The sequence below is a fragment of the Eschrichtius robustus genome, chromosome 20 (assembly GCF_028021215.1).
Source record: "Eschrichtius robustus isolate mEscRob2 chromosome 20, mEscRob2.pri, whole genome shotgun sequence".
Taxonomy (NCBI): Eukaryota; Metazoa; Chordata; class Mammalia; order Artiodactyla; family Eschrichtiidae; genus Eschrichtius; species Eschrichtius robustus.
Genome location: NC_090843.1, coordinates 55,831,429 through 55,858,597, shown reverse-complemented (window position 1 = coordinate 55,858,597; position 27,169 = coordinate 55,831,429). Strand labels below are relative to the sequence as shown.

General features: G+C 39.5%; 1 protein-coding gene and 1 pseudogene across 11 annotated transcripts in view; one reads left to right on the top strand and one right to left on the bottom strand.

Annotated features, from left to right (window-relative positions):
* KIAA0753 (KIAA0753 ortholog) overlaps positions 1-27,169 on the bottom strand; it is a 60,517-nt gene that overhangs the window by 29,702 nt on the left and 3,646 nt on the right. For 5 of the 11 annotated variants that reach the window (XM_068531620.1, XM_068531626.1, XM_068531631.1 and 2 more), the window contains exons 1-8: positions 26,307-27,144; positions 25,458-25,620; positions 17,609-18,233; positions 15,491-15,597; positions 13,341-13,403; positions 12,720-12,935; positions 10,614-10,824; positions 1,156-1,391 (exon numbers count right to left, since the gene is read on the bottom strand). In XM_068531620.1, coding sequence (XP_068387721.1) covers positions 1,156-1,391; positions 10,614-10,824; positions 12,720-12,935; positions 13,341-13,403; positions 15,491-15,597; positions 17,609-18,233; positions 25,458-25,550 — 1,551 coding nt within the window. In that variant the 5' untranslated portion in view covers positions 25,551-25,620; positions 26,307-27,144. Of the gene's footprint in view, positions 1-1,155; positions 1,392-10,613; positions 10,825-12,719; positions 12,936-13,340; positions 13,404-15,490; positions 15,598-17,608; positions 18,234-21,771; positions 22,121-25,457; positions 25,621-26,306; positions 27,145-27,169 lie in introns of those variants that run through there. The other 6 variants (XM_068531622.1, XM_068531621.1, XM_068531623.1 and 3 more) reach the window with 3 other exon arrangements.
* Positions 21,839-22,518, top strand: LOC137754971 (large ribosomal subunit protein uL1 pseudogene; annotated as a pseudogene).

Here is a 27,169-nt window from a genome sequence, read left to right as displayed (position 1 = left end):
AATTTTTCCTAACTAAACAAAAGAGGTAAATTGTAAAACACTGTAGAGGATGAGGCTGCCTTGGAGAAGAGCACCAGGCTGAATTTACACAGGCTGAATCCTGATTTCCCAACGACCCCCCTTAAGAATTTGTTTGAAAAGGAATAAGGACGATCTTAATCCATGATCTACCAGTAACAGGTGATAACTGCCAATATCCTTTTTCTGGGGTCACCTGACAATATGCAGGTTTGCTACATAAGCCTCTGGACAACCCATCAAATGGGAGTAACTACATTAAGGGTATTTAGACTAGGAGGTGGTCTTGTGGCCAGTTCTCCACTGGTAGGGCCTTAAGTTAAATTTTAGATAGAAGCTTAAAATATAATGTACTTTCAAGCCAGCTGGCTCCCAAAGCCATATTAGAAAGTACTCACCCTAAGATGCCTTTCAATATCAAATATTTATCGATATTTATCTTTAGCAGGAAATCTTAATCCCCTCAAATTTCACACTTCCAAATCAGAAGCAGAAAAAACCTGAATTTTAAAATAGCCTACCCAGGGCTTCCCTGGTGGCGCAGTGGTTGAGACTCTGCCTGCCAATGCAGGGCACATGGGTTCGAGCCCTCGTCTGGGAAGATCCCACATGCCGCGGAGCAACTAAGCCCGTGAGCCACAACTACTGAGCCTGCGCGTCTGGAGCTTGTGCTCCGCAATAAGAGAGGCCGCGACAGTGAGAGACCCGCGCACCGCGATGAAGAGTGGCCCCCGCTCGCCACAACTAGAGAAAGCCCTCGCACAGAAACAAAGACCCAACACAGCTAAAAATAATAAATAAATAATAAATAAATAAATTTTAAAAAATAAATAAATAAAAATAAAATAGCCTACCCAGTGAAGACCTTGGTATCAAAATAGTTAGGCTCTTACTAAACCAGGACAAGAAAGAATGCCCTGCCCTTAGTAACAGTATTAAAACTTGTTGTTTTTTGTTAAAAAATAAAAACGACCTGGAGCTAAGCTAAGTCAGCTTAGTTTAGATAGTTGGACTCAAGGGCTCTGGCATTCAAATGCCTGAGAACTCAAATCCTAGCTCCACCGCTTACCGGCCTGTGTGACCTTGGACAATGTCATATTAATACAAACGGGCCAGAAGAAAGGAGTGATTTCATACTTGCTGTAGTCTTGCCGGTGCCAGAGTATCTTTCTTCCTAAAGGGTGGCACATTCTCAGTCACAAGCTTCTTTTTCCCTGCTCTTGTTTTTGCCAGGGCTAATGCCTCTTCTTTGAAGTTCGCATTTTGGTCTACAGTAGATGGAGTTTCTTCCGGAAGGATATCCGCATCTAATACATCAAGCTCGTTTTCCAACCTCTGGGTCATTGGAAGCTCTGTATCAGGTTGATACTTATCTACATGGAGATTTCAGAAGGAAAAACTGAGGGAAATGCTGCTCAAATCAAGTGAGAATGATTATCTAGAGACAGATAAGCTCACAATACCCTGTTAAAAACTGAGGTAAATTTGCTGTCAAAGTTGCTCCTAATCCTATGACTCCTACTGCAGTTCTACAAGCAGAAACCTAAGTGCCATGGCTGACTCCCTGAATCTCACCTCCCACATTTACTTATTCACCCGGTCCCTCAGATCCTAATTCTTAAATATCTCTTGTCCTTCCTTCCCTTCTGCCACTACCCAAGGTCAGGCTTGCAATATCCTGTGACTGTAACAATAGCATCTTCTAACTGACCCCTTCTTTATCTTCAATCACACCTTCTCCTGGCTACCATAATTATTTTTTTTCAATGTAAATATTTAAATATCACTTCTCAAAACCTTCAATGGCTCCTAATTTGATACAGAATAAAGTCTGAACTCCATACATGACATACAACCTGCAGTGCAAGAGAAAGTAAAACTGTCTTCATTTGAAGATGAGATATTTCCTACATAGAAAAAAAATCCAAGAGAATCTACAGATAAGCAATTACAACTAAGAATAGAGTTCAGCAAGGTTTCTGGATAAAAGAAGAAAAATATACCAAAGTCAACATCATTCCCACACATCAAAATAACTAATTTGAGAAAATATAAGAGAAAAAATACCCCATTAACATTAGCAACTAAACTGTAAAGCACTAAGGAAGAAATCTAATGAAAGATGTACAAGACTTTTACAGAAAAAATTCAAAGCTATTTTAAAGGACATGAAAGAAAATCTGGATTAATTGTATTCATGAATGACAAAATACTGTAAAGCTGTCAATTCTCCCCAAAGTGACCTACAATTTCAAATGCAAGTTCAATTAAAGTCCCAACAGATTTTTTTGTGGATCTAAACAGGTTAATGCTAAAATTCTTATGAAGTGTAAAATCCCAAGATAGCCCAGATAATTCTGAAGAACAATAAAGTGGGGAATAGGGCAGGGGTGGGAGTCTTATTTTCCCAGAGATAAAGTGTTCGTGATAAAGCTGTAATAATTAAGGCAGTGTGGGAGTGATACAGGAACAGGCAGAAACCAATGAAGCAGGATGGATATGACAAAGGCAGTATGACGAATCAGTGGATATGAACTGGATTGTTCAATAAATAGTGCTGAAATTATTAGTATCCACAGGTAACAAAATAAAAATTTAACTGTTCAGCGTGAGGATCCTTGCCTCAAACTGCACAATTATATTCTAAATGGAATAAAGACCTAAATGTGAAAAGAAAACTTTAAAGATTTTAGAAGAAAATATAAGAGAATATGATTATGACATCAGGGCAGAAAAGGCTTTCTTAAGGTCAAATATAATGTTAACATATTTAAACTTAATTACATGAAACTACAACTTCCTTTTGACAAAAAGACACCATAAAGTCACAAACAAGCCAGAGTCTGGAAGTAGATCTCTGTAATGCATATAACTAATATAGGCTTCATATCCAGAATATATAAAGAACGCCTATGAATCTATAAGAAAAACAAACAATCCAATAGAGAAACAGGCAAAGGATAGAAAACGGCAATTTAGAGAGAAAATCTGAACCGTCAATAAAAACATGAAAAGATGATCATCAGTAATCAGAAAAATCGAAATTAAGACAATGAGGTACCATTTCACATCCACCAGATTAGGGGGAAATTTTTAATGTGACAATACCACGTATAAACAAGAATGTAGAAAAACAAGTACTCTTACAAGCTACTAGTGCAGGAGTAAACTGGCACAGCTACTTGAAGACTCACCCACACTGTCACCCAGCAGTTTCACTCCTGGGCACAGACTCAGCCTAGAGGAACCCTCACGCTTACACAGGAAGACATGAACACAGATATTCACTTCATCAGTGTTTGTAAGAGCAAAAAAGTGGAAACGACCCAAATGTCCACCAATAAGAACTGAGAATAAACTATGGTATATTCATACAAGGGAAACCTATCCAGTGGTTGAATTAATAAATTAGAATTCATGTATAAATATGAACAAGTCTTACAAACGTAAGTGGAGGGGAAAGCAATCTGCAAATGTTGCATTTGTAAGATATCACTGACATGAAACGCATAGCATATGAAACAGTACTTTATATTGTTTATGGATAGAGACATAAGCAGTACAAGTATAAAAACAGGGCAGGTCCATATTATAATAAAAAAAGTAACCTCTGGTGAGGGAGGGAGGGGTATAGAATGGGGAGAGAAATATAAAAGGCACTTCAGCTGTAGCTGTCATATTTTATTTCCAAAAAGAATTCTGAAGCAAATAAAACAAAAATGTTAAAGTTTGTTAAATCTGGCTAGTAGATATACAGGTATTTATTATTTTCATTCTTTTTCTATATGTTTTAAATATTTCATAATAAAAGGAAAACTAAATTTAGACTACTTTAACTACTTTAAGAGTAGTCTAAACTACATTTAGACTACTTTAATCTGGCCAAAGGCCAGATTCTCCTTGCATCACTTTTTTAATCTGGTACTTTTCAAGGTCATGGAAGTTACGCAGCAAGGATACATAAATTAGAAGGAAAGAATGCTCAGACTAAATCCTCAGTCTAAAACTTATTTATTAATCCCCAAGTTTACATACAGCAAGGCAACTCTGACCTCTAGGTCCTGATGCCTTTTCAGTTCTGATTTGCATAAATCAACTGCAAATGTAGTACAAGTTCCAGGGGCAGCTGAGTTTGAGGACATTGCTGGTGATGGGGAGGGAACCAGCATCCTTACATCTGACAAGTTATACTAATGCAATCAACCACTGCAAGAACATTTCAGAAGCCGCTAAAGAAACACGCCAGCCAACAATTACATAAATCACAAGATCAAATCAGGCTCACACATATATCCCAACTGAAAGGACGGGGTTTTCCACCCAAGTGGCTCCCTATGACTTTTAGGGGTGGGGGGGGCCGTTGGGAAGAGGAGACCTTAGGAACTCAGAATGGAGGAATTAGGTAGAGTGAGATCTAAAACAGAAACAGAAACTGCAACATTCTGAAATCCAGATTATACAGACCAAAAAAATACCAATAAAATAAATAAAAATAAGAGGGCTACCATATCCTTCCCCATGAGCAACTGTATTAAATTTGCAAAGCAGCTAACCAAAATACCTCAATTTGTAACGATGATAACGACAGTGATTTTATGATCGGCCCTGACATCTGCACACTTCTTCAGTTTCTAACACAATTCACATTCACATCTGAGGCTCACCATGACACACAGAGCAGGTGGGGCAACGATTACTACGATTTTTCAGATGAGGAAGTAACAGTTAAGTGCTTTACTCAAGGTCACAAGGTCAGCAAGCAGCAGAGTCACATCTTCTGACTCTCTCAGTCCAGGGCAAGGCCCGTTCATTCTGCCCTGTCAGGAACTACGGAGCTGTTCCACATAAACACGTTTTCCAGATAACTGAAGCTCACTTAATTCTTGATGAATTATCTAATTTGCTACTTACAACAACTAAGTCAGTTACATCAGATAAGGACCACAGGCGTACCTGAGAGATCTTGCGGGTTCAGTTCCGGACCACCAAAATAGAGCAAATATCACAATAAAGCGAGTCACACAAACGTTTTGGTTTCCCAGTGCACATAAAAGTTATGTTTACGCTATGTAGTATGTAGTCGATTAAGTGTGCAATAGCCTTACGTCTTTAAAAAATGTATACACCTTAATTAAAAAATACTGTATTACTAAAAAATGCTAACCATCACCTGACAATGCAGGGTTGCCACAAACCTTCAATTTGTAAAAGCACAGTATCTGTGAAGCGCAATAAAGTGAAGCACAAAAAAATAAGGTATGCCTGTATTATCCCCAGTCACAGATGAAAAAACTGAAGGTTCAGAGAGATTAAGTCATCAACCCAGGATCACAAACTGGTGGAGCTGGGACTAGAGTGAGGTCTTTCTGGTCCCCATTTTTCCCACGGTGGTCTGTCTTTCTGCTTTCCCACATTGGTGCCTACAGTGAGTTTTATATTAGCAGGTTTCCCAACTTCTCTCTCTGAATCTGGTCCTCGTCTTTCACAACTCAGTTATGGGTGCCTCTCATCTTTTAACTCATTTAGGGAACACATCTCTGTGTGCAGGCCTGGATAGTTCTCCACATTCCCTCCAGAGTATCATAAATGAGCACCCAGGACTCAGGTTACTATGATTTGCTGCTCAGAGGTCTTTTCTTGTTCTATTTCACTTCTTCACAGTCACTCATTTAAATGCCTAACTATGTGTCGGCCTTGGGGCTACCATAGAGGATACAGAGGCAAATAGACATCACACCTGTCCTGAGGGAAAGGCTGGCAAAGGCAGCCTTCTGGTTAGAAGGAAGGTGCTATATTAGTTCTACCTGCCTACCAATGAAGGGAACAGAATACCACATTAGAGTGAGTAAATATCTAATAGTAACTGAGTAAGTTAGGTTTTGTTACATTCATGATAGAGGCAGTGCATTAAGCTACAGATTTCCACAGAATTAGTTTAGATTGAGAAATAAATGAAAACCAGACTGATATATAACTTTCAAATCAGTAGAAGAAACAAAATGAAACAAGAACAGCTTGATTAACATAGTAAATTACAACAAAGAAAAAAAAAGTGGCAAGTGGAAAACAAAAAATAAGGTAGAAAGAAGTTCAAATGTGCTATTAATCTCAGTAAATGTAAGTAGGTTAAATATAGAACTCTACAACAGGGTTAAAAACACCAACAGTAAACTATTTAGAAGAGACATTCTTAAAATAAAACAGCAAAGAAAAACTGAACATAAAGGGATGGAAAATGGTATTCTAGGTAAATGCCAAACAAGTTAGGTAGATGAAAGAATATTAACATCAAACAAAAGTGAATGACATCAAAAAGGCAAAGAGAGATATTTAATAATAACATACAAAATCCACAGAAAAAAGATTTATCAGTAAGGAATGCTTATGCATCTAACAGCACAACTTCAAAATGTACAAAACAAAAATGAATAGAAATACAAAGAGAAATTTTAAAAGTCTCAAGAGACTTTAACATACCTTTATATCAGTCATCTACAGATCAAGTAAATAAAACCAGAAAACCATAGAAGAAAAAGAAATAAAAGGAATAAAGATTGGAAAGGAGGAAATAAACCAATGGTTATATTCATAGATGACATGACTATATACATTGCAAAACACAAATAATCTGCCCATAAATTATTAGAAATAAATTAGCTTAGCAAGGTTGCTAGATATAAGAGCAACACATAAAATCGACTATATGTCTGTATATCCACAATATTCATTAAAAATTAAATTTTTAAAAATACATCATTTACTGAAAGCACTAAGAGCACTGAAAATAGCAATACCAAGGAACAATTCTAAATAAAGATGAACAAACGCACACACACATTATAAGTTACTGAGAATATTTAAAGACAACCTAAATGAATGGAGGGATATATACCCTGCTGGTGGATTGGGAAATATAATATTGTAAAGATAACAATTCCTCATCAAAATTCCAATAGGTTGTTTGTTGTTGGAGGGGGAGGGGATGAAAATTAACAAATTCTGATCCTAAAATTTCTATGGAAATACCAAGGGTCAAGATTTGCCAAGACATTCGGGAAGAAGGACAGGTGACAAAAGCTGTTCTACTACATATCAAGACTTAGAATAGTTAAGTAAGATAGTGTACACTAGCATAAGAACCAACAAATAAATCAGTGGAAGAGAACAGAGGACCCAGAAACTGACCCACACATATGTGGACACAACTTATGACAAAAGTGACACTGTATGCCACTATGGGGAAAGAATAATATTTTCAACAAAGAGTGCTAGCTCAACTAGATATCCACCTGGAAGAAAATGAACCTTTTTTAGGAAATAACATAGGAAAGTAGTTTCTTAATTTTGGCATAAGGAAAAGCTTCTTAAACAGGATCCAAAAACAAACCAAAAAAACAAACAACAACAACAAAAAAAAACCTATACAGGAAAAGATTGCTACATTGGAATACAGTGAAATTTAGAATTCTGTCCATCAAAAGACACCACGGCAACATTTAAAAGCAAGCCACATCTTATTTCTATGAGGATATTTACAACACAGGTAACTGAGAAAGGGTCCTATGTAGAATACTCCTACAAAGAACTCCTACAAATCAATAAAGAAATGGAGAGAGAGAGAGAGAAAGGAAAAAAGGGAATAGAAAATGAGAGAGAGAAAGAGGGAGGGAGGACTGGTCAAGAGACTTGAACTGGCACTTCACAAAAGAAGACATGTAAATGGCCAATAAATATATGAAGAAGTACTCACCATTAAACATCCAGAAAATGTAACTAAAACCGCAATGACAGCCTTACACATCAACCAGGTCGCCAAAATTTTAAAAACTAATAACAAGGGCTGGCAAGGATGTGTAGCAACTGTTCTCATACATGGTTGGAATATAAAAGGATAAAACTACTTTGAAAAAAATCTTTATTACAGTTGAACAAATACATACCCTGATGACCTAACAATTATACTCCTGGGAATAAACCCAACAGAAACACAGGCACACATGTACCAAGAGACATATATAAAAACGATCACAGTAGTTTCCCTTACAAGCACTCCAAACTGGAAAAAACCCAATGATTAAAACAACAGAATAGATAAATAAACGGCCATATATTCATACAATGGAATACAGCAATGAACATAAACAAATCACAGCTACACAAACAGAACAGATGAATCTCACAAAATGTTAAGTGGAAGAAGCCAGTCACAAGAAAATACCAATTGTGTGATTCTATTTTTTATAAAGTTCCAAATCAGGCAAAACCAAAGTACAGCATTAAAAATCACAGTGATAGTTAATAGAGGGGAAGAAGCAGGGGAAGGAGGTTGGAAGAGGAGAGTCTAGGGGGATTTCTTAGTGCTTGTAATGTTCCATTTCCTGACTTGGGTGGTGGCCATACACAAATGTTTGTTTTCTGATAATTGAGCTGTAAATTTATAGTGCACTTTTCTATCTGTACATTCCACTTCAATTAAAAGAAGGAAAACTAGTTTACTGGATTCATCCACACTCTGATATAAATGGCATATTAAAAAATTCAATATTAAAATCTTAAAACTATTTTAAAATACTATCAATGTATATATGTCAGTTTAAGAAGGAAAAAAAAAAAGACGAAAAGAAAATCTCTTAGCAAAACAGGAACAGAAGAAAATTTCCTTAACTTCATATGCAGATTTGCCGAAAAACAATAGTCAGCATCACACATGAAAAAACATTCCCTTTAAACTGGTAAGGGGGGGGCACGCAAGGGGAGTTGATGTCCACCATTACAGCTATTATTCAATATTACCCTGAATTAAAATCCATTCAATAAAGCAGAAAGAGGAAAAAAGAAAGGTATAAAAATTGCAAGGAGAGAGGCAAAACTTAAGTGAGCTCATCTATCTGGAAAAATACATAAAAATTAACAAAACCTCATATTTCATCAACTCTGAAATATCAAGTACAAGACATATCATTATTTTATGTACCGATAGGAAATTTTAAAATATCGTCAAGTAATTGTAAGATATCATCAATTTAAGAATGCATCCCAATTTCAGAAATGTTCAAATGTATACCTTAGAACCAATGAAATACAGTACCATAACAAATTAAAGATTTCAGCAAGGTGTCAGATATAAGAGCGATGTACAAATCCAACAGCTCTCCTATAAGTAGCAATAACCAATTTCAAAATGTAATTTTAAAAAAAGATCCCATTCACAATAGCAATAAAAACTGGAAATAAACCTAACAAGAAATTTAGGAATTCCTATATATTCCTACGTCAGGGATTATCATATGCAGAAAGTTATAAAATTCAACTGAAGGGATGGAAAAGGGGCATGAATAAATTGACAGGATCATATTGTAAAGATGTCATTCCTCTCCTAATTAATTTATGAACTCAGTGTAATACCAATCGAACTCCCAATAGCATTTTTCATGGAACTTGACAAGCTCATTCTAAATTCCTCTGAAGATAAGCAATCACCATCAGCAAAATTTTGAAAAAGCACAACAACAAAGAGGAAAGAACTGCCTCTTAAAATATTAAAATATGTAGGAAAGAATGATGATTTTGCCTACAAAATTAAAATTTTCTGGGAATTCCCTGGCAGTCCAGAGGTTAGGACTTGGTGCTTTCACTGCCAGTGTCCAGGGTCAATCCCTGGTCAGAGAAGTAAGATCCTGCAAGCCTCGTGGCATAGCTGAAAAAAGTAAATAAAATAAATAATAAAAATAAAATTTTCTGTGCCAGAAAAGATATCATAAACAAAATTCAAAAGTAAGTGTCTAAGAGAAAATATTTACAATACATGTAAACTAGAAAAGGATTAAGATCCAAAATATATAAAGAACTTCTATATACCCATAAGCAAAAGACAGAACCCAGTAGGGAGATGGCAAAGGATATGAACAGATAAATCACAGAAGAGGAAATGAACAAGGCTAAGGAACACATGAAAGAAAAACCTTCCTGACTAGGAATCAGGGAAACACAATATAAAACAGTAAGGTACCATTTTCCACCAAGAGACTGGAAATTTCTTATATTTCATTATATAAAGTACTTGGCAAGGATATGGGGAAATACATACTGATGGTCACTGCTAAACAAAACATAATTGTATGCCCATTTTCAAGGGCAAGTTGGCAGTATCTGTTTAAATGTGCACACCACGTAAGCTTGCAATTCTGCTTATTGGAATAACGAGAATTTATTACCTATGTAAAAAAAGATCATATATATCAACCAAACGTGTGTTTGTGTAGATATGTATATATCTATCGTTAAAATATAAATTAAAAAACTTAAAAAAAAAAAAGCAGGGCTCTAACTTCCAGCTCTGCAGGGATTTACTTTGGTTAGCCCAAACGCTATGATGCAGGAAACGGGAATTTTACTTTCTCCACCCTCCTCTATGGAAAAATACTCCAGCCTCCAGCCTAAGGAAGCATTTTGGTTGCTATTCCTTTATCCTAGTTCAAGCGCACCTACTGTGGACTAGGCTTTAACTCCTGACCCGGGGCGGGGTGGGCAACTGTTACAGTCCAGACAATTTCAAAGAATAAAGTATCTTGTAATAAACACTTTAGGACACATACCAGCAAGAAGCTTCTTTGCCACTGAAGGTCCTCTTGTTTCCTGTGGAAATATCTCCTTTGCTACGAAGGGCCTCCTCTCACTCTTTGGTGATGTACTTCGCCATCTCTCTAAGGCCCTTTGGCTACCAATAGGAAATCTGCTCCGAATTTCACTGAAACATTTCTTTGCCTTTTTTGGTGACAGTGTCTTTTCCAGGAGGGATTCCAAAGCCTGCCATGAAACAGTTAATCATTCTCTTAGTTTATCTCACAAAAGTCCAACTTTTCAATTATAAAACTGAAAATGGGAACTCCAGAGGAACTCATTATTAAATGGCTATCTCTAATTGTTAATGAAATGTCACTTAATTTTAAAACTTGGTCATTTAGGAATCCAATTAATAAAAGAAATTCTGCATGTTCTTTTACATGTTTAGCTCACTAAAACCAATAGCAAAAAAATAAAGAATATGACCACTCTTAAAGGCATCCAAACTCTAAAATTAAGGATTCCTATTTTAAAAACTAACCACAGTCTTCAGAATATAATCCTATATGCTATATAAGCATTTTAATTCTCAATGAAAACCTCATAAACTTAAATTATCCTTTAAGTGGGCACACAGACTGTATTTAATGTACATCTTCATAAACTAAAGGAAACTTAGCATGTTCAGTGGCTCTGGTCACTCATCTACCACAATGGGGGGGTATCTGTGCCCCTCCACCCCTTCTAAGTGAGGCATGTCCTCTAACAAGTACCCACTCATCACCAGGCAGCAAGGGCCCAGTCTCCCTCCAGTCAGTACAAGTTAAGGACAACTGAACACAGCCAGGGACATTTAGTTCAGATGACAGTAAGGCAATAAGAAAATAATAAGCTATGGGTTGGTGTAGTACACATCAACAAGAAAGAATAAATTTCTTGTGCTACTGGATATTTTCAAATGTAGAGGAGACAAACATTATATTTAAGAAACATTATGTTAAGGCACTCCTGCTCAAAATTTGGGAAAGGGACTATATCTCTTGAGATCCTTTCTAGGATTAGCAAGATATGCCCTCTAAATGAAATCATTTGGCCAATAAATATTTCTTATGGATAAGTTTAAAAAGCACCACATAACTTGATATGCTACCTAAAGGTCTCCATTTGACAATAACATTCCTGATGGTAAGTTCTATACACACGAATATAACCGATGTAAATCACAAACATATTTGCTGGATAATGAAACTGTAAAGGTAGAAGGGGACTTAAAGATCACCAAGGGCTAGTTAATGGTAGAATTGGTCTGTCACTTAGTCTCGAATTCTTCCCACTACAGCCAACAGTTTACTGTGTCACACTAACAGAAAGGCCATCCTTTTATTTGTGGATGAAAATGTGTGGCGCAGTGGAAATAACAGTGGCATGGGAGTCAGAAAACAGGCATTGGATTTCCAGCCATCAAGAGAAGTAACTGTGTCACGTCTCTGACCTTTTTTTTTAACCTGTAAAATAATAGTAATAAAACCTATTGCAAATCACAGCAACGCAGTAAGGATGAAATGACAGCACTCCACAAACTTCAAAGAACTACAAAGATTTAAGGACACAGTGTTTTTGCTGTGTTTGTCACCAATCAAACTAAAAACACTATCCATTCCTGACTAGTACATACCGGCTGTGATTTCCAGAAGTCTCTAGCCATAGCACGAGACTTTAGGCTCTGCTTCCATATATTTTTGTGTTTCTTTTTTTCAAAACTCTATCTAGATTGCACACTGATATTCTAATCTAAGCATTAAACTAAGCAGTGCTTTACTGTTTTCCTTTTGTATGCTAATAAGTTCTTTTGGTCACAGTATGGAACATTCTGTTTAAGTAATGGACCTGGTTAAGAGTTGTTATATGTTCTAGACTCAAGTCACCAATTCTCAAAGCAGTGAAATACAATACAGACTAGACTGTAAAAACAAAATTAAAATGAAGTGCTTCTTCTGCCCTCTGCAAAGCTTGAATTTATTAGGTACCAGCTTTGTCTTGTATTCTCCACGAATCTCAATGAAATTAGGCAATGGTAAACATTACTTCCCTGCTTAGAAACAATGCACTTTACACAAAAATCGGAGTCAATCTCATACCTCAGTTTGTTGCAGGATATCTATCACCACATCAGGGACAGAAGAATTGGCCTCCAGCTTGGCAGAACAGAGTGAAAGCTGGCGGATGAGACTGCCCAGTTCCTTGCACCAAGTAGGAACTGGGTGCTCCACCCGGTCAGTAAACTGAGTAACAAACATCTGTAAGGCCCGAATGGCTCCTCGATGGGCAGCTGCCAGCCTGGACACTGCCCATGACTGGCAATAAATGAGATGCGAGAGTTATTTCAATACTCACAACTTCTAAACATTAACCCAACCCTTACGAACATTTATAGCCAATCTTCTTTCTATGTAAGAACAACTTCTACTGTAAAAACTTTTTCATAGTAAAGGGAATTGTAAAGCTTAAAGGTTTTCTAATGACAAAGTCTTTTCCCTTTTATGCTCAGTTTCTTATACCAGGAGCAACAACCTATTTTCAGAACCTGTTTCTTGGAAGGTAAGCCCAAATTCAGAATATGTAAGATGCTCACTCCCTAACAGGTTTCTACAAGCACTGAAAATAATATTAGTGCAGAGAACCCACACATAATACTAACAAAACACTGGAAATGTAGTTTATAAGTAGTAAGTATTAATCATAATTAAATTGCATCATACCTTCTTAGTGTGTTTAATTTTATGTGGACTCAGTTTATCCAATTCTTCCTGGATTTCTTTAACCTGTTTTGTAAAGGGGAGAGAAATGAAAACTTCGTACCTTTCCACTGATCTTTTCTGTAGAAAAGGATACATTTTCTCTTGTCCAAATATAACCATTATTATTATTATTTTTTAAATAAATTTATCTATTTATTTTTGGCTGCGTTGGGTCTTCGTTGCTGCGTGCGGGCTTTCTCCAGCTGCGGCGAGCAGGGGCTACTCTGCGTTGCGGTGCGCGGGCTTCTCATTGTGGTGGCTTCTCTTGTTGCGGAGCACGGGCTCTAGGTCCACGGGCTTCAGTAGTTGTGGCTCGTGGGCTCAGTAGTTGTGGCTCGCGGGTTCTAGAGTGCAGGCTCAGTAGTTGTGGCGCACGGGCCTAGTTGCTCCGCGGCATGTGGGATCTTCCCGGGCCAGGGCTTGAACCCGTGTCCCCTGCATTGGCAGACGGATTCTTAACCACTGCGCCACCAGGGAAGTCCCAAATATAACCCTTATTAATTCAAGTCACTTGAAAATGAAACAAGGCTCTTCATTCATGCACCCCCAAAGTAGCTATTGATTTCCAGTTCAAGATGGTGACTAGAACACAGGGTTCACCTTCCATCCCTTGGTCCCCAATGTAAGAGGAATTTAACATGAAGGAGTGAAGGTGAAGATGACTCTGGAAAGGTAGGAGAGCCAGATCAGGACGTCTTCAGTGCTGTGGCTAAAGAATTCAGCTTCCACCCTCTAAGTAACAGCGAGCCAATCAAACCTTTCAAGCACAGCTCTGATTCGTGTTTCAGAACAATCTTTATGGCAGCAGCGCAGAGTTAAAAACAAAATGAACCCAACAAGAATACAGAACAAAATCTAACTCAGGCATTATCTTTTAAATGAAAGAGTCCAGTTTTGGGTTCAGCAATAAGGCTAACACGTGAGCTAAGTGGCCAGAAATGAGTTCAAGGCTTACTAATGAGTAAGGCGTTAAAGTTAAAACAAATATTTAAAAATTCTTTCCACAATGTAAAAAATGTAAATGCCTGCTTATTGGCCACTCAATGTGTCCTGAAAGACACTTAACACATTCTTCACTCTTTACTATTTAGTAAAGACAATTAAACTATTTACTATCTACTAAGCTTCTAGTACACAATAAACATGAGACAGATGGGAAACTAACAAGGTCCCTATCCTTCAAGACTATAAGGTGCATTACTAGGGACCACGGGTTTCAGGGTAACTGATCCACTTAAATTTATCTGCAAAAATATGGGCTGTATAAGCATTTTTTTCTGGGGAAAGGACACATAGCTTTTAGTAGATTCTCAAGAGTCTATGACCCCAAAAAGTAAAGAAAAAAACAAAAACAAAAAACCCCCCAGTATTTAAAGAGTTTGGCCAGGGACTTCCCTGGTGGTGCAGTGGTTAAGAATCCGCTGGCCAGTGCAGGGGACACGGGTTTGATCCCTGGTCCGGGAAGATCCCACATGCCTCAGAGCAACTAAGCCCATGCGCCACAACTACTGAACCTGCACTCTAGAGCCCACAAGCCACAACTACTGAGCCTGTGTGCCACAACTAGTGAAGCCCGTGTGCCTAGAGCCGGTGCTCCGCAAGAAGAGAAGCCACTGCAATGAGAAGCCCGTGCACCACAACGAAGAGTAGCCTGCACTCACCACGACTAGAGAAAGCCCGCACGCAGCAACAAAGACCCAACACAGCCAAAAATTTTTAAAAAGTAAATAAATAAAACAAATAAATTTATTAAAAAAAAAAAGAGAAGGCACCGCAATGAGAAGCCTGCGCACCACAACAAAGAGTAGCCCCTGCTCGCAGCAACTAGCGTAAGCCTGTGCGCAGCAACGAGGACCCAAGGCAGCCAAAAATAAATTTAAAAAATTTTTTAAAAAGATAAAAATAAAATAAAGAGTTTGGCCATATACACATAATACACAAACACACATAAAGGCAGAGGACGAGAAGCAGAATTATTTGTCCACGTGTTCAGGAAATTCGGCCTCACAAACACATCAGAATTCATGTAGGATACTCTGGTGCTGATATTCCTGAGACAAAAGGAAAACAGGAATTCCCTGAGAAGGTCCCCGGTCCCTGAGCCTCCGCACCTGCTGCTGGAGGACGTAGAGCATTCGGGCAGAACGGACGGCCTGCTCCTGCCTCCTGACACGGATTCTCCGCTCTTCATCTGGATCCAAAGCTTCTTCCATGCGATCTGAAAATATTTTTCCCCCAAAAGTGGATTATAAACCACACATTAAAAACTTATAAAAACTTCAATTACTCAAAGAGATAATGAGGTTGACAATCTCTAGTTTTATTAAGAAAAACAATGAAGCTGTCATAGCCAAAAATTTCAGTTTTCATCAGCCAAGAAACTAGGAACCAGCAAGTGGGCCTGTGTCCTGACTCAGAGATGGAAGAGACATGAAGACTAACTAGATCAAGCTCCCCTCCAGGCAGGAATTCCCTGAACCAAATCCCACTGGACAGCCTATTCCACAGTTATGCATCTCTTACTATTCTTAAATTCTTTCGATTGAACCCAAATCTATAATGCTTTCTATTTTTTTTTTAATTAAATTTCTTGGTCGCGTCACGTGGCATGCAGGATCTTCGTTCCCCGACCAGGGATGGAACCCCTGCCCCCTGCAGTGGAAGTGCAGGGTCTTAACCACTGGACCACCAGGGAAGTCCCATGCTTTCTATTTTTTAAAAAAACCATTTATTGACCTATTTTTATGTTTAGCAAGATTTCTTGTGCACTCTCTTATCTTGAACCCAGATGAGAAGTCCTTTCTCCAACATATTAAGACACCAAGGGCTAAAATTATTTGCGTGTCCAAAGTCTTCGTTTATCTGTCAGGAAGCACACCCTCGTACACACTGCTGCTCCACATTTTCAAAAGATTCATTCACAGAAACTGTTTCTGGAAGACTGCCTGAGCAGCTCTGCTCTAAAGGTCCCCTGTACGAGGCCCCATCACCAGAGCAGCGGGCCTCGTGGCTCTGCTCCCCTCGTAGCGTGGTTTCCACAAACTATGCTGTGGGGTCATGCCGCAGACCGCCACCGAGCGACGTCAGGAGGAACGAGCCACACGCTGCTGCTATTCTGAGGTGGGAACGTTTTCCAGTTGTTCATATTACACAACATACTCTTTATGAAGACCCACCAGAGAAATTTTTTTCCAGCCTCAATACGTGGTATATTTTTTTCCTTAGACAACTGTCTTTTTCTTTGTAAATTCTGCAATTGATCACATTTCCCTGGTTAGCTGACTGTGAGGAAGCTCAGAAACAAATCTGTAACCCATTCCTAATAAATGTTGTTTTTCCTTTCCTTATTTTTTCCTGTGCCAAAATATCCTCATTTACATATTTTTGTTCTATTTTATTCAATCTGTTTTTGTAAGGCACCTTAAATTCCTTACATAACATGCACACGCGCACATATACATATATTACTTGACTTTATAGTGCAAAAGATCATGGTAGACTATGTGTTATCTTAGCACAGTAGCTCCTTTGGATGTTAACTCCCTATTCCTTGCAGTCTGAAAGCTAGGCTTGATCCCCCTACTTGTTAGCTATGGTAACCCCAAATTTTCCATGTGCAATCAATCTTCTACTCCCCAGGGAAATGCAAGGGCATAGGGAACACTGAAAAACTGTAGAGAACAGTATATGAGGATTATACACCTTCCTTTCTACCCTGTGGTCAGATATTTTATACGTATATCCATAACTCCCCATCACTGCTGTGTACTCATCTAAACACTGCCTAAGTTAGAACTGGTTTTAGCTATAATATACAGGTATTATGTTCTTTTCTGAACACATTAAAAATAATTTTTCCAGAAGGACTTCTGGATACAGAAGCAACACATTACAGGATAATTTGCACTCAGGTGCTAGAAGACCTAGGCTTCAGACAACAGGTACCGCAATTACTAGGCGGGGCCCTCAGTCAGTCGACTTACCAAGTACAGCCTAAGGAAAAGGGGCTCTTTCAGGTGCCTCTGCTGGAAAGAGGGGCTAGGGCAGGGCAAACTCATCAGAAAAAAAGACACTGGTCAAACTCAAAGTCCACCTGTCTTGTCATGAGTGCTCACTCTAGTGACAGAAGGAGAGAATGGAATGTGACGGGGGCGGGGGTCCCGAAGAATGTATTTGGACTATACCCTCTCATAGCATCTTTTCAAAGTCAAGAGCCCAATTTTTCTCACCTTTTTTAGTTAATTCTTCAATTTTATGGATACAACTGCTCAATTCTTTCTGGAGTCGCTGAACTTCCAGCAGGCTTTTGTGTCCGCATAGGCTTTTGTGGTCACCTATCCTGGCATGTGGCTGAAGTCCTGGATCACGAGTGGGTGGCGAATTTGGCATGGTGAGGTCTGACTGTCCTGGATGAGATGTGTACAGGTATACCCTGGCACCTGAGCTGGAAATTTCTACTTTGGATGGCTGGCGGCTGCCGTGACAGACTTCCCGACTCTTTGATTCCTTCCTTTCCACTCTATGGTCAGATATTTTATGGTTAGAGTGTCCACATTTCTGAAAGATTTGGGGCTGACTTCTGAGATGGTGTTCTTTTATATGTTCTTCAAGTTGTCTTCGTTTTACATCTCTTTTGGCTAGATGGACGGCATAGCTAAGTCTCTCTTCTGATATGACAGAAAATGAAACAGAACTGCTTAGGTCAGGACCGTCTCTAAAACCTGAATCTCTACAATGGTATGACTCATTGTATGAGTGCTTCAGTTTTTCAATTCTAATTCCATGTGGGCAAGAATATCGGATTGCCAAGTTGCTTGAATGTGTAGGAACATTCCTATTAAACTGCAGCTGGTTCTTTAAAAAAAAAAAAAAAAAAGTAAGCACACATTAGAAAAATAACATATTGCATAGTTAGTATGTATCTATAATCAAGTTTCTAACATTTCACCCACACGATTATTAGTGCTAAGCGGTATTTTCCTGTTGTACTGACAGAATCAGCTACTCTCACACACCCTTGAATTAACCACACACCCCTGGTTCTATCCTACCATCACCCAGTCCCCAGTATTATACTTCTGGTTTACCAGTAGCATACTAGAATCCTCCTCACAAAGTCAACTCAGAAAGCTTCAAACAGAACCAGTGAGTTCCTCAACTCCCCAGTGATGGGCTTCTGCCCTGTATCAAAATGTCAGTTTCCAGCAAGTGATCAGTACAATTCATTATGAGTGTTCCTGAAAACTGTTCCACAGATGTGCCATACAGAACCTAAGCCACTGACAATACTCTTGCTGAGATTTTTCGTCTGGTGGTTAGACCACATCTCTTATCCTACGCCTAAGTGCATCTTGCTCTAAACAGTCCACTTCACCTTCTTATGCAGGTTTAAGTCTTTGTTAGTTAAAATCATGATAGACACAGGTTTTGTTTTTCACTTAACAAACATAGGCATGTTTCCATACTCCCACAGTTTTCATTATTTTTCACAGTTGCATTTTCCAAAATCCAATGAATGGCCTTTTCATGCTTAACCTAACTATAACCTTATTATTAAACATTTAGATTGTTTCAGCTTTTCCACTAATAGAAATAGTACTTCAACTAATATTCCCATGCATTTAGTTTTTTTCTGTTTTTAAATTATTTCCTTAGGATAAATTATCTGTTCTGCGATTACTATGTCAAAGGGAGCAAACAATTCTGTGGCTTTGGACCTGTCCATGGCAGGTAAACAGCACTAGGAGAATCCGTGCATGAAACCCAGTGCCGCCTGTGCTATGATGCCTTATTCTTGAGACAGCTCCCCAACTCTCACAGCACACACAGGAACATGTGTTTATACAATCATGTGTATGAAGAGTTAGTTTAAACTAACCCAGTGTGATAAAACGTCAGGAAAGTATTTTAGGGAAAAAAAGTAGAGATGAGAGAGAAAAAAAATAATTACCATCTGAAAGGTGCACAGAATGAGGAACAATACCTGGAACTTATGGCCTTATTGGAGAAATCTTCCCCAAAAGTAAAAATAACCTAAAATACCTAGGGGATTTCATATAAGTACTAGGAAAAAAAAAAAAAAAAAGAATGAATGAATTCCTCTTTAACCTGGGTGTAGGGAAAAGCTTTCTAACTGTGACTCAAAATCCATATGCAATAAAAGAGTGATAATTTTTACTACATTAAAATAAAAATTTTTTAAACAACTTCTGCTTTTTATGGTTTAAAAACACCATAAACAAAGTCAAAGAACTGAAAAACTGGAAGAAAAATATTTGTAAATTGAGATGAAAAAAGACCAAAACTCAGTAGAAAATGGTGAAAACACATGAACAGACAACTAACAACAACAAAAGAAACATGGCCCTTAAATATATGAACAGTTCGTCAAGTTCATAAACACACAAGTTAAAAATACACTGAGACAGCAACAGATCAGCAAAAATTAAGAGATATAACAACACGTGCTGTTGGCAAGACTGTGAAAAGAGGCCTTCTCACAGGATGCTGGTGGGAGCGCAACCCTCAGAGACGGGACTCCAGCAACAGCAAACAAAACCACACATGCGTTTGCCTTTTGACCGAGCAGTCTCACTTCCAGGAATTTATCCTGACGATACACCCCCAACAATACATATGCACAGGGTTACTCAGTGCTCTATTGTAACTGCCAAGTATTGGAATTGACCTAAATGCCTATGTAGAAGCGTGTCTCAAACTGTGCTATATCCTGGACTTCTCCGGTGGCGCAGTAGTTAAGAATCTGCCTGCCAATGCAGGGGACAAGGGTCCGAGCCCTGGTCCGGGAAAACCCCACATGCCGCAGAGCAACTAGGCCTGTGTGCCACAACTACTGAGCCTGTGCTCTAGAGCCCTCAAGCCACAACTACTGAAGCCCACGTGCCTAGAGCCCGTGCTCCCCAACAAGAGAAGCCACCGCAATGAGAAGCCTGCGCACCGCAACGAAGAGTAGCTTCCACTCGCTGCAACTAAAAGCCCGCACTCAGCAACAAAGACCCAACGCAGCCATAAATAAATAAATAAAAGAAAACAAAAGAAACTATGCTACATCCACACAGAGGAGTACTATGAAGATGTTAAGAATGAGGAAGGTGTGTATGAACTCATGCGGAGGGATTTCTCAGATATGCTGTTCAGTGAAAAGAGCAAAGTGCAAAAAAGAGTATCTGTAATATTCCACCCTTCAAAAAAGGGGAGAAGTACTTCATGAGAAAGCACACACACATCTGATCATTTGTGCAGAAAGAGACACAGGGAAGAAAAATCAGAGAATAATAAGATTAGGTATCTACAGGGTGTGGGTAGGAATTGGGTGGAAAGGATAGAGGGAATTGGGGGGGGGGGGCGCTAATACTTCACTGAATGTTCCTTTTTGCACACGTTTGTTTGGAACCACGTTAATGTTTCCCACATACTAGAGAGACAGGAAGGAAGAGAAGAAGGGAGGGAGAAAGGGAGGAAGATAGTAAATAAAATTCATACGGATGAAGGAAAACCCTAAAAATAAATACTAACAGAAACCAACGAACCAAAATGAAGTTCAGATGACTAACATAACCACACTAAAAAGTGAAGGTTAAAAAAAAAAAAAAATCAATCTAATTAACTTTTGAACATAGCATTTGGACTATATGCCCTCAGGCTAAAGACAAAAAGTTCTCTAAACAAATACTGAACTCTAATTTATAGGGTTCTTTTTTTGCGGAGGCATGGATTGCAATTCTCAAACAGTTTTGTACATTCTAGGATTGAGCAAGTGAGTACGCATACTGTGGATAACCGGAGACTGGTTTCACACTGTTGAATATGGGAGTTACAAATGGGAAGTGTTGGATTGGACTGGAGACAGCTGTGTGAACTCATGGGTTTAATATAGACAGATAGGCAGATAGACAAACAGACACATGGAAAGGGAGGAAAGAATGGAGTAAGAGAGAGGAGGGGGGAAGGAAGAAGTGCAGATCTGCATATGAATGTGTGTACAGGCACACAAGTATATACATCTATTTCCCAGTTATGTCCTCTGAGAGGGCATATGAGAGAAACACTAACATCCGAGAACCAATGAGCATATCAAGTACCCGGACACTGATTCCTAAAATCCATTCTCCACCAAAGGGATGAAGTCTCCTTTGATAAATGGCTGATTCTAGGGCTGGGACAGGGGAAAATTATGCTGAGCCTGGAATATCTTTTTATAGCAAAAAGTGGTCAAAGATTGATGGAAACGTGAAAGGGACACTGGAATCAGCTTGAAGTGACTCTCATTTCACTGGTCAAATCAGAGACCATTTGAATATCATACTGAATTAAGTAACAATCTAAAAGTCTGTTCTGATATAAATAAATAAATAAGTCACCACTTGCCTACCATCATAATAAAAATTTGATTCCGGCAAAAATCATCAATGAGCTCTTCTCCGGTTATCACAGCGTGAGGGACCACGAGCAGCAAAGTCTCCTGAGACACCCTCTACGAGGCGGTGCAGGAAGTCCTGCACGGGAACCAGCGCAAACGCTGGAAGTTTCTGGAGACGGTGGAGCTGCAGATCAGCCTGAAGAACATGACCCGCAGAAGGACAAACGCTTCTCAGGCACCGTCAGGCTTAAGTCCACTCCCCGCCCCAAGTTTTCCGTATGTGTTCTGGGGGGCCAGCAGCACTGTGATGGGGCCAAGGCTGCGGATATCCCCCACGTGGACGTCGAGGCCCTGAAGAAACTCAACAAGAATAAGAAACTGGTCAAGAAGCTGGCCAAGAAGTATGATGCCTTTTTGGCTTCAGAGTCTATGATCAAGCAGATCCCACGAATCCTGGGCCCAGGCCTGAATAAGGCTGGCAAGTTCCCTTCCTTGCTGACCCACAATGAGAACATGGTGGCCAAAGTTGATGAAGTGAAGTCCACAATCAAGTTCCAGATGAAGAAGGTGCCGTGTCTGGCAGTGGCTGCTGGCCACATGAAAATGACAGATGATGAGCTTGCATACAACATCCACTTAGCTGTCAACTTCCTGGTGTCATTGCTCAAGAAAAACTGGCAGAACGTTCGGGCTTTGTACATTAAGAGCACCATGGGCAAGCCCCAGCGCCTGTACTAAGGCACAGCTTAGTAAACCATACTCCCACCATTAAAAAGAAAAAAAAAAATCATCAGTGAATGCTAAACTAGCAAATGAAGTTTGGGGAATAAAAGGATATTAACAGAGTCTCAAAGACAGATACTCCAATTACAAAAGGCAAAAGAGTAACTTTACAATGGAAAACTTGGCAGACACCACCTTAATCAAATAATTAAAGTTAACATTGTCAGTAATGGGACTAAACCGACAGCGTGTACCTCCTGATATGATGCACTGAGAAGAACTCAGCATCACCTTGGTGGTTTTCCCACCGCAAGTGCATAACCTGAACGTAATTATAAGAAAATTTCAGACAAACCCAAAATGAGAGGAAATCCTCAAATAACAAGCCCGTATTTTTCAAAAATGTCAATGTTATGAAATACAAAGACAGACTCAAAAATCGTTCAGATTAAAGGAAACTAAAGAAACATGACAACGAAACTCATGATCTTAGATTTTCTTTCACTATGAAGGACATTATTGGAACAATTAACAAAATCTCAGTGAGGTCTGTAGGTTACATGATAGCATCATTTGATGTTAATTTCCTGATTTTGATCACTGTACCATGATTATACAAGCAAAAGAATCCGCCTGCCAATGCAGGGGACGCGGGTTTGAGCCCTGGTCCGGGAAGATCCCACATGCCGCGGGGTAACTAAGCCCATGAGCCACAACTACTGAGCCTGCGCTCTAGAGCCCACGAGTCACTACTGAAGCCTGTGAGCCTACAGCCCATGCTCCACAACAGGAGAAGCCACCGCAATGAGAAGCCCGTGCACCGCAAGGAAGAGTAGCTCCCACTCGCCTCAACTAGAGAAAGCCCGCACGCAGCAATGAAGACCCAACACAGCCAAAAAAAAAAAAGAATAAAAAAAGAAAAAAAAAAAGTACTTAGGGGCAAAAGGGCATCATGTTTGTAACTTAACCAGTTTAGAAAATAATTGTGTGTGTGTGTGTGTGTGTGTGTGTGTGTGTAGCGAGACAGAGAGAAAAAAAAGGAAGGAGGGAGAGACAGAGGGAGGGAAAATGTAATAAAATGCTAACATTTGGGGAATCTGGGAGAAGAGTATCCAGGAATTCTGTGTACTATTCTTGCAGCTTTTCTGTCAGTCTGAAATTATGTGAAAATTTAAAAAAAGTTTTTCTTTGAGATATTACTATACACCCACCAGAATGGTGTAATTAAAAAATATATATAATTTAAAAACACCAGCAAATTCTGGCAAAGATGTGGAGCAACTGGAGCTCTCATTCATTACTGGTAGGAAAATAAAATGGTACAACCACTTTGGAAAAGGGTCTGTTGGTTTGTTAAAAAACTAAACATACACCTACCCTATGACCCAGCAATTTTACTTCCAGGTATTTACCCAAGAGAAATGAAAACATGTTTACAAAAAGATCTGTACAAGAATGTTCATAGCTGTTTCATTCATAGTAACCCAAACAGCCCAGGTGTCCATCAACTGGAGAATGAATAAACAGTGGTACACATTTACTATGGAACACTACTCAGTATTCAAAAGTAACAAACTACTGATACATGCAGCAAGGTAAATGAATCTCAGAAATATTACACCAAATCTCAGAAACATTATACCCAGTGAAAGAAGCCTCACACAAAAGAGTACATAGTATATGACTCTGCTTACATGAAGTTCTAGAACAAAGAAAACTAATCTATGTTGAAAAAAAATCAGAACAGTGGTTGCCTGTGGAGGCTTGGGGTGGGACTGACTAGGAAGGGGCACGAGAGAACTTTCTGGGGTAATGTAAATGATCTGTATCCTGATAGTGGTATGAGTTATACATGTGTATACACTTGTCAAAACTCAGCAAATGTGACAAGATGTATACATTTCAGTGTATTTGTTGTAGATGTAAAATGTACATCAAAAGAAAAAAATGGTAAACAAAGAATGAATTCTAGGGGGCTTCCCTGGCGGTCCAGTGGTTAAGACTTTGCCTTCCAGTGCACGGGGTGTGGGTTCAATCCCTGGTCAGGGAGCTAAGATCCCACATGCCTCGGGCCAAAAAACCAAAGCACAGAACAGAAGCAATATTGTAACAAATTCAATAAAGACCATTTAAAAATGATCCACATCAAAAACAAAAAAAAAATCTTTAAAAAAGAATGAATTCTAGTATATGATACGCATGCTCAAGTACTCAGGGTACTCAGGGTCTGCAATTTATTTATTTATTTTATTTTTATTTTATTTATTTATTTTTGGCTGTGTTGGGCGTTCGTTGCTGCACGCGGGCTTTCTGTAGTTGCGGCGAGCAGGGGCTACTCTTCTTTGCAGTGCGCGGGCTTCTCATTGCGGTGGCTTCTCTTGTTGCAAAGCACGGGCTCTAGGCATGTGGGCTTCAGTAGTTGTGGCACGCGGGCTCAGTAGTTGTGGCTCGCGGGCTCTAGAGCGCAGGCTCAGTAGTTGTGGTGCACGGGCTTAGTTGCTCCATGGCATGCGGGATCTTCCCAGGCCAGGGCTGAACCCGTGTCCTCTGCCTTGGCAGGCAGATTCTTATCCACTGCGCCGCCAGGGAAGCCCCTGCAATTTATTTTGATCTGAGTCCAAAAGTATGAGGGATTGATGAATGGATTCTAGAGGGATGGACTGAAGGACAGATATGCAATGGAACAAACACGTGAAATAGTAATGGAATCTACAGGTTCACTGTAAAATTCTGTTTGTTGTATGTTTGAAGATTTGCGTAAATACAGTGCTGAGGGAAAAGACATTTTGGGGACAACTGGGTGAAGCTGAATGAAGACTGGTTATTAGATAATATTAGGGAATTATTTTTTGTCCATTTTCTTAGGTGTGATAATGGTTAAATCTAAAAGGTGATTTAAAACGTGTTCATTGTCCTTTTCTTTGTCTGAAATGTTTCATAACAAAACTCTGAAGAGAAAAATGAAACGAAACTACCTGGGTCTGAAGTTTCCTGGGGTCACTCCTCCCATCCAGTTGGACACTAGATGCTAGATGAACACAGGCTGAGGCTGGTCTGCCTGATCCCATCGCGTCAGAAAGTGCAGCACAATAGTGAAAGCTCAGTCATCAGCCAACAGTTCTCTCCTAAAATCGTTGCCTAAAATAAAAGAAAGTACTTTCAGACCAACTGTATTCAAACAAAAGGAAAGAATAAGTAAAACACAATGCCATGCTCATGTAACAATATTCTAGTAGTCCCCAGCCCCCTCATACTACAGAGTGAATGCTTAAGGACAGGTATATGATAGTTTCTTCCACTTACTAAAGCAACTACACTTTTGAAATTCTACCTTCCAAGCGAATAGGGGACACACTAGCTTAATGACTATCTCTTGAGCCCTTTTCATTCCAAATTTCACATCTCAAAGGTTGCCGATAAGACGTTATTCCAAAGACAGAGCTCTGCTATGGCCAACAAGCACTTTCCCACAAGGAAGTTTTACGGATATACAGCGTACATTAATAAATCCTAACTACTAACCAAAAAGCAGTACGCTTCACTCTTCTAGGTAGCTCAAAAGGACATAACTCTGAATGACTCTAAGTAAACCTGTGGCATCGGAGTACGTAGACTGACGCCAGGAACTGCCATTAACTAGCTGAATGACCTCTGTACATCTTCAATTTCCCCCAAACTCCCCCCACCCTATATTCACATACAGTGTCTAACAGATGAGAGCGTTTGGTAAACTACACACGCATCAGTGCCTCTCCCTATTCTGAATGCCTCCTCATATGCACTACTGCCCCTGCACTCACACACTTGCTCATGTCGTTATTTACCTATTTCACAGGTATCTGTCTCATCTTCCCAGCTAGACAAGGTTCCTGGAGGGTTAGGGCCTTGTCTTGCTCTTCTCTGAGATTCCCCACAACAGTGCTTTGAGCATAGTGGACAATTTAACTCAACATTTGTCGAATTAAGCAGATCTTCCATAAACCAACTAGTGTTAACTGCATGGGGGAGCTTGTCCTCTCAAAGAATCCCATAGGAAATCAACTGGGAAATTCAGGTTTTTTTAAGAGATCCCTAATTTAAGCTTTTGAATAAACTCAAGGATTGTAGACTGGATTTGCTTAAAGACTGACACATCTGTAGAAGTATAAAGATTCCTTATTTCTAAGGCTGTAGAGACATGATCAAAAGCGAAGGTGGAAGGAGGCACCCGAGTGAGGCAATCCCAACTGGCTTGACATCTCCACAGCCCAGGGGCCGGAGCCGCAGAATGAAGGAGCCTGCAGAATTGGGGCCTGGGCATCTGCGGCTTGTACGTGGTCAGTACTTTCCCCCTGGATGCCAAAGGCCTAACAGTCCGTTCTCCAACAGGAAGAAGCCAGGTGATCCCCACAGTTCCAGGATACCTCGAGTGACGCTACACACACACACAAGCACATACACACACAAAGTCCAGGGACACCCACCCCGAACCGTTCCCCTATACAAAGTCCTGGGACACCCCTCTCCTTGCAACCTGTCCCTTTCCCATTGTGCCCGGAAACCTCCCAATGTGTTATCCCATATACGGTGAGGCATCTCCATGAAGTATCTCTCTCCCCAATCCTGAGACACCCTTACGGCCTGTGCCTTCATCCATAACCCAGAACAAATCTCCCCCCAACCTGTTCCCTCCCAAAGAGCCCCAGGG